Source organism: Oreochromis aureus, linkage group 13, assembly GCF_013358895.1.
Source record: "Oreochromis aureus strain Israel breed Guangdong linkage group 13, ZZ_aureus, whole genome shotgun sequence".
In the NCBI taxonomy this organism is placed as follows: domain Eukaryota; kingdom Metazoa; phylum Chordata; class Actinopteri; order Cichliformes; family Cichlidae; genus Oreochromis; species Oreochromis aureus.
Window position 1 is genome coordinate 16,588,249 of NC_052954.1, and position 12,164 is coordinate 16,600,412.

At 39.6% G+C, this 12,164-nt stretch overlaps 2 protein-coding genes across 5 annotated transcripts; one reads left to right on the forward strand and one right to left on the reverse strand.

Annotated features, from left to right (window-relative positions):
• Positions 1-1,669: 1,669 nt before the first annotated feature.
• On the reverse strand, positions 1,670-7,311 carry zdhhc16a (zinc finger DHHC-type palmitoyltransferase 16a). Of its 4 annotated transcripts, none has more exons than XM_031739073.2 (11): positions 7,233-7,311; positions 5,943-6,200; positions 5,199-5,393; positions 5,012-5,100; positions 4,631-4,659; positions 4,386-4,519; positions 4,141-4,224; positions 3,956-4,041; positions 2,727-2,850; positions 2,501-2,571; positions 1,670-2,368 (listed from the first exon to the last, which is right to left on the reverse strand). In XM_031739073.2, the coding sequence occupies exons 2-11, from the start codon at positions 6,174-6,176 to the stop codon at positions 2,266-2,268; spliced, it is 1,149 nt and encodes a 382-aa protein (XP_031594933.1). In that variant the 5' UTR covers positions 6,177-6,200; positions 7,233-7,311; the 3' UTR covers positions 1,670-2,265. The 4 variants fall into 4 exon arrangements, with proteins under 4 accessions (XP_031594933.1, XP_031594932.1, XP_039477339.1 ...); XM_031739072.2 differs by having other exon boundaries at positions 7,121-7,271; XM_039621405.1 differs by lacking the exon at positions 7,233-7,311 and adding an exon at positions 6,559-6,704.
• A 215-nt stretch (positions 7,312-7,526) lies between these two features.
• Positions 7,527-11,356, forward strand: mettl18 (methyltransferase like 18). Its single transcript, XM_031739025.2, has 2 exons — positions 7,527-7,758; positions 10,311-11,356. Exons 1-2 carry the CDS (start codon positions 7,654-7,656, stop codon positions 11,277-11,279), a joined length of 1,074 nt encoding a protein of 357 aa, XP_031594885.1. The 5' UTR covers positions 7,527-7,653; the 3' UTR covers positions 11,280-11,356.
• The last annotated feature ends 808 nt before the right edge of the window (positions 11,357-12,164 follow it).

Here is a 12,164-nt window from a genome sequence, read left to right on the forward strand (position 1 = left end):
GGCGCTCTGTAAATAAAATTGAATTGAATTTTAAAATTAACCACTCACAGACAGTTGGGTGTAGACCTCTCGCAAGCATATTAATTTTTTTGCCTCGATTTAGGTGACAGCACACAGACTGTCCACATTGAAATATCTAAATTTGCTATACAAGGACATCAGTGACAGTTTCAGGGCGTGAACATCATTCTAAAACCAACTGACTCCCATCAACCCACACCTGTAGGACACACCTGCACAAATATAAAGGCATCTCTGTTACAAGATATTGTGTTGTGAGCTAACATTTGCAGAGAACATCCCCAACCAGTTTTTCTTAGCAGTGCGCCCAAGTGAATCACGGGGGTCACAAAAGCTTTAAAAATGTCAGCCTGCTCCAGAGTTTCCTACAGTTTGTAGTCTCCTGTCTATATCAGTGGTTTATTTCATGGTGAGCAGTGTGCGAAAAAGGTCCTGATTATGCTGTATCTTTGTCTAGGCACATGGTAATCCATGCCAAGTTTAGTCCTGGCACAAAAAGCACAGCTTATCCGTTAGCTCATTTAGAGTGTACACAAGAAAGAGTAAAAAAAGAAACACCTAATATAAATAACCTGACGTGTCTGATGAGGTGAGATGCATCAGGGTTTTGTTTTGGACAAGGTTCAGTCTCCCACAGTGGCATGACATATAATTCCTGAATACTGAGTACCTAGAACTGAGCATCCAGTTCTCTGAGGGCTAAAAGATTATGTAAGTCACTCATCTCATGATCTCCCTCACCTTGTTTTGACCTTCACGATAACACATTTGGTCACATATACAGCTGTCAAAACTGCCCACAACTAATTTGTACCATACATGCAATGCTAAGCTCGGCACACAGCCATCATAAATCTAGCTCAGTAATTTTTCTCAGCAATTCACATTATCACTTGTTACAGAAATAAAAAAAAAAAAATTAATAATTTAAAAAACTGATTTTTTTTTCTCTTTACTATCAATTATTCTGATCTTTTAAACGATGAAGAGTCAGACCATATTTCACGTGTTAAACGCTGACATCTGCTGGGAGACTGTGTACTGACAGGTGTGTGTGTGTGTTTCAGTGGGTGGGCGGGTGTGATTTGCAGTAGCAGGGTGAACGAGGGTTACAATAAGGACGAAATCTGCCTTAATCTCTGCTCTCTTTATCTGCCAGCCTTTATTTTACACCCCCCGCCCCATAACTGACGACACCAGCACTGTTTTCATTTTACCAAGCAAATGCATGAATCACAAAATGTTTAATATTTACTTATTCCTAACTATAATGTTTTCCATAAACAGACTGTTTATCACTATCTTGTTTATTTAGACCTTTAGATTTGCTCAAATCTTGACGGATCTTAAATGCAGTGTGTGCTTATTTGTGATGTAATAGGTTTCATATGAATCTGCAGCTCAAATCTGGCCAGCATTTCCAAATAATCCACCCCTTCATGCTGCATCCCTCTGCGTAACACTGTGACATAACCCCAGAGCTGCAGTTAGGAAGTGACCCTAAAGCAAAATATACAAAAGGCAAAAAAACCCCACAAAAAAAACCTCTGAATATATTGCTGACATGTATGTTGATATATATATATCCACAGCTAAGTATTTACTGTACAGTGTTTTAAAACAGTGACTGCACCCCTTAAAAACACAATATTAACAATGTAGAATTTATTTAATGAAGGAAGTTGTAAAGATTAACTTAATACGTACAAAATTCAGATAAATAACATCATAATGGTACTGGAGTTCCCCGTGAGTGTTCAAATCAAATGATAATATCGGACTAGGGTGTGCAAACAAGACAGGCGGAGGTGCCGAGATAAACCCGATGTGTACATGACCTTAGTGTTTTTCTTCTGCTACTTCTTTTTTTTTCTTTAAATAAAAAACAGCTCAGGTCAAAGCTGAGATGGTTTGCTTAAAAAAAATTATTTAACAGATAGTTCAGTCAGTATATTTGGCTTATAAAACTATCAAACTCATGCTCAGAGTCAAGTAAAACCAGTTCGTAAGACTAAGTAAAACTCAGTACAGAACAAACTGTGACACATTGCCTTGCTGAACAATATAGACTGCAGAAGCAAGAGCAATGCAACAACAAGTTTTTTTGAGGTATTGGAGATTGACGCAAGTCCTTTCACTTAGGTGGAGCCACCAAGCAGGAATCCTTTAAGTAAACCCGATCAAGTAGGTTGACAGAGAAAAGACTGGTAAATTAGACAAGCAGGTATGCCTTAGCAGAGTCTGTCATACAGGTATCAAATCCTTTTTAACTGGGAAGACGGCCCACGTCAAGCCATCACCATGTGGGGGGTGAGCAGAGGGAAGGAGAACACGCGTCACCCAGTGACTAAAACCAAAAGACAAAAACAAAAGCACAAATTACAAGAAGCACAAGGTAACATTAGTCACATAAGGTGCAGAAAACAAAACTTATTTCTGTTTCTTAGAAAACAGAAATCTGAGAGGGAGAGAGACAAACCTTCTCTTCTCCACACCTAAGAAGATTTTCCAGTTATTCAACCTGCCGTAGTTAAAGGGGTTTCTGTAAACCTGACAGAAAAACAAAAGAACAGGAACATGTTACAAATGACCAAAGTCACTTTAACCAAATAAAAGAATATATATTTTGAGGATTTGAAGTCTCCCATGTCTTATCACAACATAACCTTCACACTTTATTTATATTTTTATAGGTTCATGGCTACCTTTCCCCATTTGGCCATCCGCTTTGTTTCTTTGCTGTTGATATGTCTTTCAATACTCGTCTCTCCTCTGGAGATGAGAACTGCATGCCAGATGGTCAAAGCTCCCAGTGCCACTCCCACTGTGCTGTTACAACAAAGCACAATTCACTTTATCCTCTGCATGGATGACAAAGACAACAGTCCTGTTCTGATTCAACTCTACCTTTATACCCTACTGCTTTGAACAAGAAGTAAGAAGTAAAACGAGTGTGAGATTACATACCCAGATTCCTTCTACCGATAACACTTTTTTTCTTCTGCTATCTTCCTAAAGCAATTGTTAGATTTTTTTTTATATTTCTTTGTATTCATCTTTAAATAATATCCATTAGCTCAATGCTCAAAATGAAGAGTTTGTGAGCCCCTTGAAATTACCAGGATTCTTGAATGGCTTATTAAAATTATGTATTCAAATAAGTCACAATTACAAATATAATCTATTACTTGACTGAAAAACTCTCATTTTAATGCCTTTGTTGAGGAAGAAGCCATAGTCCAGGCTGAAAACCCCTTTTAAGTTAGCAGCTCCTTCATCTTCAATCAGGCTTTAGCAAAAACTGACAACAATTTTGGACCAGTCAATATTTCTGCATGTTTTAACTGGACAGCCAGGCCACCATCCCAACTGGTTAAGGTCTTTAACTGGCACTCAGGGTTTTTTTTCTCAACTGTTTTGTTGTTGTTGTTTTTTTGTTGTTTTTTTTTTTACATGTGTACTTGCTTTGTTGTCACTATCCAACCTCTCCTAAGCGCCAGGCTTCTGTCCTGACATTCTCCAGAAAAGCTTTCTTGCCACAGTTTTGGATTCTCAGTCTGGGTCCTAACAAAGCAGCTCCAAATCATGATGCTAACTCCACCATGCTTGGTGCTTTTTTTTCTACCCATAAAATGCAGATCAGTGTCTTAGACATGTTGTAGAACATCCAAGTGCATTGCAATTTAGCGAATTTTGCAGGTGATTGGCTGTTACCATTTATTTGTACACACTTTCTTATTGTGGATGAATACCCAAGTATTTAGATTTATTTTCTACTCGAAGAGTAGAATTTTACTTCTAATGAACTAGAAAGTTCCAATCCTGACTGTGAACAACATGACATGACTACATTTAATCAGAAATCCTTGTAAGTCAGTTATTGAAGATTTTCTTGCATGTATGTGTGAAAAGCAACATAAAATGCGCATTTTACCTGGTGAGGACCCACATGTAGATGATGCTCTTATGGATCATCTTATCCTTAAATGTGTATGGAGGAGCAGGGGTTTGATAGTGGGTCTTTCCAAAACAAAAAACAAAAAAAAAGATAAGTAACTGACAAAAAACAAAACAAAAAATAAACTTAATAATGCTGTGTGTTTGCTTTTGAAGCGCTACCTGGCCAGAAGGAAGAAGCCCTATAAGCAGTCCCATCCCTGTTACCGGTATTCCGGGCTTTTCCAATTCCAAATGTTTAAAGTGCTAATGGAACAGCCCACAAACCCAAGCATTAAAGACAGAAAAAAGCAGAGTCAATAAAGAAATGCGAAGCCCCCAAAGAGAAAGATACCAGACATGGAGACTTTAAAACAAATCTAACTACAACAGCAGACCTACAGGCAGCAACAGCCCAACTATCTCACCTCGAGTGCATTGTATGCATCTAGGAAGAGGTTTCTTCCACTGATGCTACAGTAGACACAGCCCAAGGTCATGAAGAGACAGAAGGAGAAGAAGTAACGGTGATTAAAATGGCCCACACAGTTATTCAACCAGGCTGAGGTGCTGACATTAAGGAAAATTATGTCCATCTCTCTCTATAAACATATACATTTTCTGACGTGACTTCTGAAATAATCAGCTGGAATAAATTCAGCACAAAGGATACGACAATGATGGTCCATTTTCAAAATGCATCTGCAAAAGCAAGAGAAAAACATTAGTTTGATAATTGGTATTTTAGTTGTGTGATTTTTTTAAGGGGAATGTATTCTAATCATATCTCAAACTGCAAAATAATATTCTGGGAAGACTTAAAGCATGATAAGATTTTATGGAATGAAGATAGCAATGCTAGACAAACTAACCTAGAGATACAAGAAGTTAACTGTCAATGAAAACATCTTATTACAAGCAGAGTTTTGAATGTTGCGATTTGATGTAGCCACATTAAAGGCCTTGTATCCACCAACATACCGTAGCTTTGACATTCAAACACCTGATACTTATAAACATATAATAAAACAGATAAAAACATGCACTGACTCACCTGTTACAGATCCCACAGTGGTGTGTTCTTGCTGGTTTAGGAATAATGCACTTTTTGCAGACTGATACAACTGGACCGTCATGTTTTTCCTATGACAAAATCAAAGTTTTTTTGTTTTTTTTTGTTTTTTAAAATACAAAATTTCCAGTTCAAAGTAAAAAAAAAAAAACTGTAGCTGATATCTTACTGTAGGGGGATACCCAGGAGAGGTGTTGGCGGCTTTGTAGTAATGGAAAGCAATCATGATGAGGTTCCAATGTCCATAACAAACATGCCAAGCGATCCACGGAGGAGAGTAAGTGTTGAGGATCAGAGGCAGCAAGACCACATAGGCTATCACCACGATGGAGCTGGTCAGTATCACCACCAGGCAAACAAACACCTTAAAGAAAAAAGAATGATCAGACAATGTGAGCAGTTTTGCAGGAAATCATATTAGATCTACATTTAAAGCTACATCCAAGAACACACATTTTTTTCCATTACTGTCAAAACCCTTGGTGCAGGCTACTATCAAAGAGATTATGTGTGCCTACCCCCTCTTGTATTTAGGTCAGGAGTGTCTATACCCCGGATCTGAAAATTTTTAATGAATGACGATCTGTTGCCATCCAATAAGAAAGAATTGCCCCCGCGAAATGTTTGTTGTGCAGATTTGATATGACACTACCATTAATGATTATCTGAAGTTAGGGGGACCGTGATCATAGGAGCTTCGGTAGTTAACAAAATCAGACATTCACAAAAAAAATGTCATTGTTTGCTTGTTATTATCCCACAATCAACAACTGTGACCTGTGTATGGAAGATCATATTTTTTACCAATTCCGAAAAGGTTAATGTCTTTATTTTCCATCACTGCAGTGGTCTCCAGAAAAAACAAACAAACAACAACAACAACTTTCTCGTAACCATTTAAAAGCACACTCACCAGACCAAACCACCGGGTGATGTAATCCACAGTCAGGAAAACTGGTTCAAAGACTGAGTCAAAAACCACATCTGAGTCTGTGAGCGAGTTAACGTAGAGTGATTTTGCCAGCAGTCTCATATAAGCCCATATTTCCCTAATCCACAAAGGAAGCCTGTTCCGTCCCCGCCTGCTACACAACCGCAGCCGCACACAGCGCAGCAGGTGGAACGCAGAGCTCGAACACCACCGCATTCTGCATTTGTAAAATGCAAGCACCTGCAAGAAGAAAGAAAACATTACGATTAATGACGAGCTCATGAAAGTCAATCGTAAACTCTCACTTCCACACCTCTGCCAACCTGATATGTGCAAGACTTAAAAAATGTGTGGAATGTGTATGCTGCTATGTCTAACACAAATTTCATATGTACAACAGGAATAATAAAAAAAGGAATTCAACTGAATTTGGCAACACAAAAGGAAAATAATAAGTTTGTTGATAACAAACAACCCAGGCCCCAAGGATACTCCATTAACTCTTACCTATAAGAAAAATAAATACATAGAAAACAGCAGCTGAAAAAGAGAGAACACGTCTGCCCTAACCAGCTCGGTTGAGCAACGTCAAACTTACCAAAAGGTGAATTTCAGAGCTAGTCAACTTGGATTTCTTTTTCCCAGTGAATTTGTTTTGACCGCTAGTCATATCAGTTTGAGAGAGCTGACACCTAAACTACTTCATTGGGTACAACTAAAGGCGTGAGTGAAAGAGCCAGAGCATTTGCAGGTACATACGACAGAAATGCACAGGTAAACCAGAAGAACATCTGTTTCCAACATGTACCAGTCTTGCTGTGCTGCATTCCAGACAGGGTGGAGTCTGGGTGGAGGCTTTTGGCAGCTAGATAAGGTGAGGGGGACAATGATTTTTGTTGTGGAGTTGGCTTGGGTCACCCGCAGGCAATGACAAGCAAGCCAAAAACCACTGCATGGCGATCAGCCATAGCTGTCACCTCCCTGAATAAAGTAACACTCAATGTGTCCATAAGACATGTTGTTGTGAATACTCTCCGTGAGTCATAGCGCTCCCAAATCCCTTATTTTTGGATGTCACATACTGCTGTCCTTTTCAAATATTCGTCTCGCGCCGTGCATCATATTTTACTGATATTTTACAACATTTCTTATTTACTCACTGTTTTATGAAGACGAGACCCCCACCGAGACCACCCCTCCCGTCGACATTTTCAAAAGGAAGACAAAAAACGGGATTATAGCCACATATTAGCGAGGAGTAGGATCACGGACCTGTGACAGTTAAGAGCCGAATCCTCCTCCAATTAATGCGCATGCGCTGGAACACCACCGAACGGCATCGTGGTAGTCTGAGTCAGGAAGTGATTTCAACAGTTATTTTTCTTCAGAACTTGACATTTATGTGTCTGAAGTTTCTGTGTTTTATGTTATAACACGTACACATACGTATAACGATTCGGCTACATGCATAACTGAACTATAAAACCAGGGGGTTGCCCTGGTGGGACGGGGACGGGGGGGGTTGGGTTCTCAGAATTGTGGGACCTGTAGTTTTTTGGGGGGGGGGGGGGGTTATCCATAGCAGCCTTGCTAGCTACGCATGCCATGTTGAGCCAGCCTTTGGTAGAACCTGTGTGAAACTGTGTTACAAATCTTCTGTCCTCAAACTTAGTGAACGGTGGTGTCAGTAAGCATGTCGTTTTGTTTTAACTTTGACCTTCCAGCACAAGCAACAGACCCCGAAGATGTGGATGGAAATGAATTGCAGCGCGGAAATAAAGACCATGCTGCCGCATCTGTGAGTAACATTAGCTTACCTATGATGTGCCATAGCTTAAGTTACTCAGAGTACTCAGAGTACTGCAGCGTAACTAGAAGCAGAAGTCACGTTCAAGCTAGCAGTTGCGGTGCTGTAAAGCAAGTTTAGACTTGGACCCTCTGCGAGAGTGTGGGAATAACATTTATGGCTGCAGGCAGAAAACTTACAGAGCCAAAGCAATGCATCTAACTGTCTGTCATAAATTACTTTATGTAAGTAGTAACAACAGCACTGCTTTCCTATTAGTGAAAAAGATCAAAGGATCACAAATAATTCCGGGGCAACTTCGAAAGAGAGCAAAACAATAAAGTTCTTAGACATTATAGTTTATTTTTTGACTGTGGAAATGCATCTGTAATAAAGCAATCGACTACAAGTACAGCAGACAGAAAATCTGCCTAGGTTTGCTTACATTTAACTATATTCTGTGATCTGTGCATTAGAATGGATTGAATCTAAACACGTGAATACATATTCTAAAGTTGATATGAAAAAATATTGATTAAAACTACATCGAGTTTACTGTTAAAAAGGATAAATAATTCCTAGTCTTTAAGTAGAAAAATGAGGCACAGAAGAGTTTTGTGTAACATTTACCAGTTGTAATGTAGACTAAGTAACTTAGTTGGGGGGTTTTAAAGACAAGCAAATAGAAGGATATTTTTCATCTGCATGGCAGCTCTGTCAACGTTATATTTAGATAAGACTTAACATTAAATCAAAGTGTAGAATAGTTAAAAAAAAATACATTATTAATTTGTGAAGATAAACCTATAGAGGGGCTTCAGTGTAATGGTTAGCACATTCCCTTAACAAACCAAAGGTTGGTGGTTTGATTCCAGCGAAATGCACAAATCCTCTTTGGGGTTACCAGTTAAAACATCCCACAGAAAAAGAAGCCAAATCAAACATGCAGCCCTAAACTCTGCGGCGACCCCTTGTGACGAGGGAGTAGCCAAAGTTAGCTTTAATTTGTAAAGATAAACCTGTCCTATGTTAAAGGTGATAAAGGTAAAAATCCATCCTCACTAAAACACACGGTGTTCAATTAAATGATGCTGTAAATTCTAACAGCATTTCTAACAGCTTTTTAAAAAAGCAATAAAACTTTTCAATTTTGTGTGCAACCACTAGAGAGCGTGGGCTGTTAATCCACTTGTTAACATTACAGGATAAGGCATGTTAAAGCGGAAACAATCCAAACTCTTGAAGTACTGTGTGGTTTGTTATTGTTATGTCTGACACCAAACTTCTGAGGTATGCAACAGACTTTACTGGCATTTTTAATCTAAACTGTTCAGCTCCACTGGGTTACTACATGAGCATTTACACCTACCAGTCCAGAGAAGCAAACGTCATTTCAGTCACGGTGACTCACATGGCTGATGCATAACATTCTCGTGTTTGAGTGATTTATCAGTCAACTGACCTTTACATCATTATTACAAGAAAACAAATCACAGTGGTAAAAGTGTACTACACCTGGTACACACACAGAATTGAGTAAATCTTTGTTACATTTTAATAGACTAATTAACTTTAAACCAAAGAACAGACTTTTATGTTTTAATAACTGACATTGTTGCATTTTATAGGTCCCAAAGAAGATTTCGCAACATTTATGTGCAGATCTTAGCCATTTTTACAGTAACATCAAGCCATCCCCCATTTTCAGTGTAATTGTCAAAGCGGTTTTAACATCACCACTAGTTATGACATATTTCCATCTTTTTTTCTGCATGCCCCACTTCATCCATCCATATTTTGCTTGAAGCAAGGTTGTGGAACAGCTGGTGCCTATCCCAACTTTCAGAGGGCAGGAGGAAGGGTGCGTTGTGGAGAGGCTACCATTCTCTTACAGGGCTAACATAGAAAGAAAAATAACCACGCGTGCTTGTTTTTACACCTACAGCAAAATTTATAATCGCCAATTAACCTAACATAAAACTCCACGCAAAGCCATGTGTGTGGAGTTTCAAAACCAGGACTTTCTTCCTGTGAGACAACAGGAAGACAGTTAACCACCACGCTGCTGTGCCGCCTGTGCTCCACTTCAGAAAACAAAAAACGTTAGAACACTACTTACCAAAATATTTGTTACTCATTAACACTAACTTTAATAAATAAAGCTGTGTTTTTGTGAAAGGATAACGGAAAACTCTTGCTTATGTTCTTTTCATAAATAATATTAATTTAGTTTATGTTAACACTATTTTCCCCCTTAATTTGGTAATTACTAGTTAGATAATCAACAAGTCACAAGTGACAGATTTAATGAATCTCGTAAACCTAAAGGTCCAAAGGCGTTGTGGTCATTTAAATCTGACAGTGCTAAAAGTTGTTGCCTCAAGTGGCACATTTTATTGCGTATGTTAATTATACTTGAAGCACTGATATTATTAACATGAAACACATGTTGTCTTTGAGGTTCCTTTATTGTCTATTCATGTAACAACTTGTGACCATCACCCACATACATTGCTGAGGGAGTGGTTTTATTATCAACTGTGCATACTGCTTTCTGTTTGCAGGTAGAGGACGGCGCCAAACTAGCACAACCAGTAAAAGAGGCCAGCGAGCACTTTCCGCCATCCGATCCACAGTTCCTCCTTATGGATGCCGTCTTTGAAACGGTTACAGTTGGAACTCTTCCTCCTCTGCACTTCCTCAATGAGACCGTTTTTGAGAAGACTGCCTCAGAGAGAGAGGACAGCGAAAAAATTCTTTCACGCACAGCAGAGCAGAAGTCTGACCTCATCTCTGGTGTGTACGAGGGAGGGCTGAAGGTGTGGGAGTGCACGTATGACCTTCTGGAGTTGATTGAGAAAGATGGAGAGACCTTTGGGGGGAAGGCGGTTTTGGATTTGGGCTGTGGCGCAGGGCTGCTGGGAATACTGGCTCTGAAGAGGGGAGCCGGTCAGGTCCACTTCCAAGATTATAACAGTACAGTCATTGAACAGCTCACAGTGCCAAATGTAATGCTAAACTGCCAAGAGGATGATGAAGTAGACAGTGAAGATGACAAAGAAGGGAGTGGTAAGGAAAAAATGAAGGAGGAAGATGGTTCTAAAAAGAAGGCAAAAGGGCAGAAGGATATTACAGAAAACAGCCCACCTCCTAAGAAGCAAGCCATAGACTTAGCCCAGCACCCATTACTAACCAGGTGTCATTTTTACTCTGGTGACTGGAGCACATTTCTCACTTTGGTTCTAAAGACAGATCCACCACCCAAATATGATCTTATATTCACATCAGAGACTATCTACAACACTGTGTACTACCCTGCTCTACACGAGACCCTGCACAAACTGCTGGCACCAGATGGTCTGGTCTACCTCGCCACCAAATCCCACTACTTTGGTGTAGGTGGTGGACTACATCTCTTTGAAACATTTGTGGAGCAGAGGGGTGTTTTCTCTGTGGATCGTCTGTGGGATGGAGAAGAAGGACTTCAGAGACATGTGGTAGTACTGCGTTTTAAAAAGTCAAAGGACGCTTGAGTAAGGAATGTCAGGAGCTCATCGGTTTTATCTGATTTATTGATGAAAAACTGAATGAAAATAAAAATTAGAGCAAGGCTATTGCTTGATTATTGTGTGCAGTCCTGAATCAGCCAGCTGTGTCGTTATGACTCCTGTCTTTATTTTGGTACGTCAAAACTGCCGTGGTTAAACAAGGAAAAACTGCAATAAAAACACAGTCTTGGCTCATATTTGCTCTTTTGTTACCTACACCTTCTTTCACTTCCTATATCGGAATTTGAATATGTCTGCCAGTAACTGAAGTGCAGTTGAAAGGGGCTGTTACAGGTCTTTAGATGCATGGAGAGGAAAGAAAGGAAATGGGCTCAGTGACCTTTGCGAGTGATTTCCCCAGTGTTCAAACACCAGCATGAAAGCCAGGCTTGTTTCTGAAGTCCAGCACAAAATGTCAATTGCAACTTATCCCACCAGCCCAAGGATGTAGTTTGAAAGTGGATTCTGGAGTCACTGAACATCAATGGTGGGACTCTATGGGGTCTCTGTAGCTCTTATTCTACTGGTTTCCTTTCAGTGAAGTTCACTACATAATCTGGCAACAGTGCAAAATTTAAAAAAAACATTTTTGAAAATGTCTAGACATATGCCTATGCAGGAAGTATGGGCAAATATCCATCCAAAATCAAGAAAGGGAATTTTGCTGTAATTTTTCCATCTCCGTGTGGAATCCCCTTTTTGTCCAGCTCAAGGAAATCCGTCTACTTTTTTTCGAAAAGGGCTTTTTTTCTGGGGAAGTATGCCTCAAGTCCAGACCAGTTTCTCGCATTTGAGGTGACTACATAAGAGGATGAGGAAGTCAGAGGGTTTTCACAGGGTCACTCGACAATGAAACTGAATAACACTGCC

Bases quoted from the DNA above. Each gene is read 5' to 3' on its own strand.
- mettl18 (XM_031739025.2), top strand. From the start codon at position 7,654: ATGTCGTTTTGTTTTAACTTTGACCTTCCAGCACAAGCAACAGACCCC. The intron at 7,759-10,310 runs GTGAGTAACATT...TTCTGTTTGCAG, and splicing joins AAGACCATGCTGCCGCATCT to GTAGAGGACGGCGCCAAACT.
- zdhhc16a (XM_039621405.1), bottom strand. From the start codon at position 6,630: ATGACTAGCGGTCAAAACAAATTCACTGGGAAAAAGAAATCCAAGTTG. The intron at 4,520-4,630 runs GTATCCTTTGTG...TCAGCACCTCAG, and splicing joins GAAAATGGACCATCATTGTC to CCTGGTTGAATAACTGTGTG. The intron at 4,042-4,140 runs GTAGCGCTTCAA...TGTTTTGGAAAG, and splicing joins GGCTTCTTCCTTCTGGCCAG to ACCCACTATCAAACCCCTGC.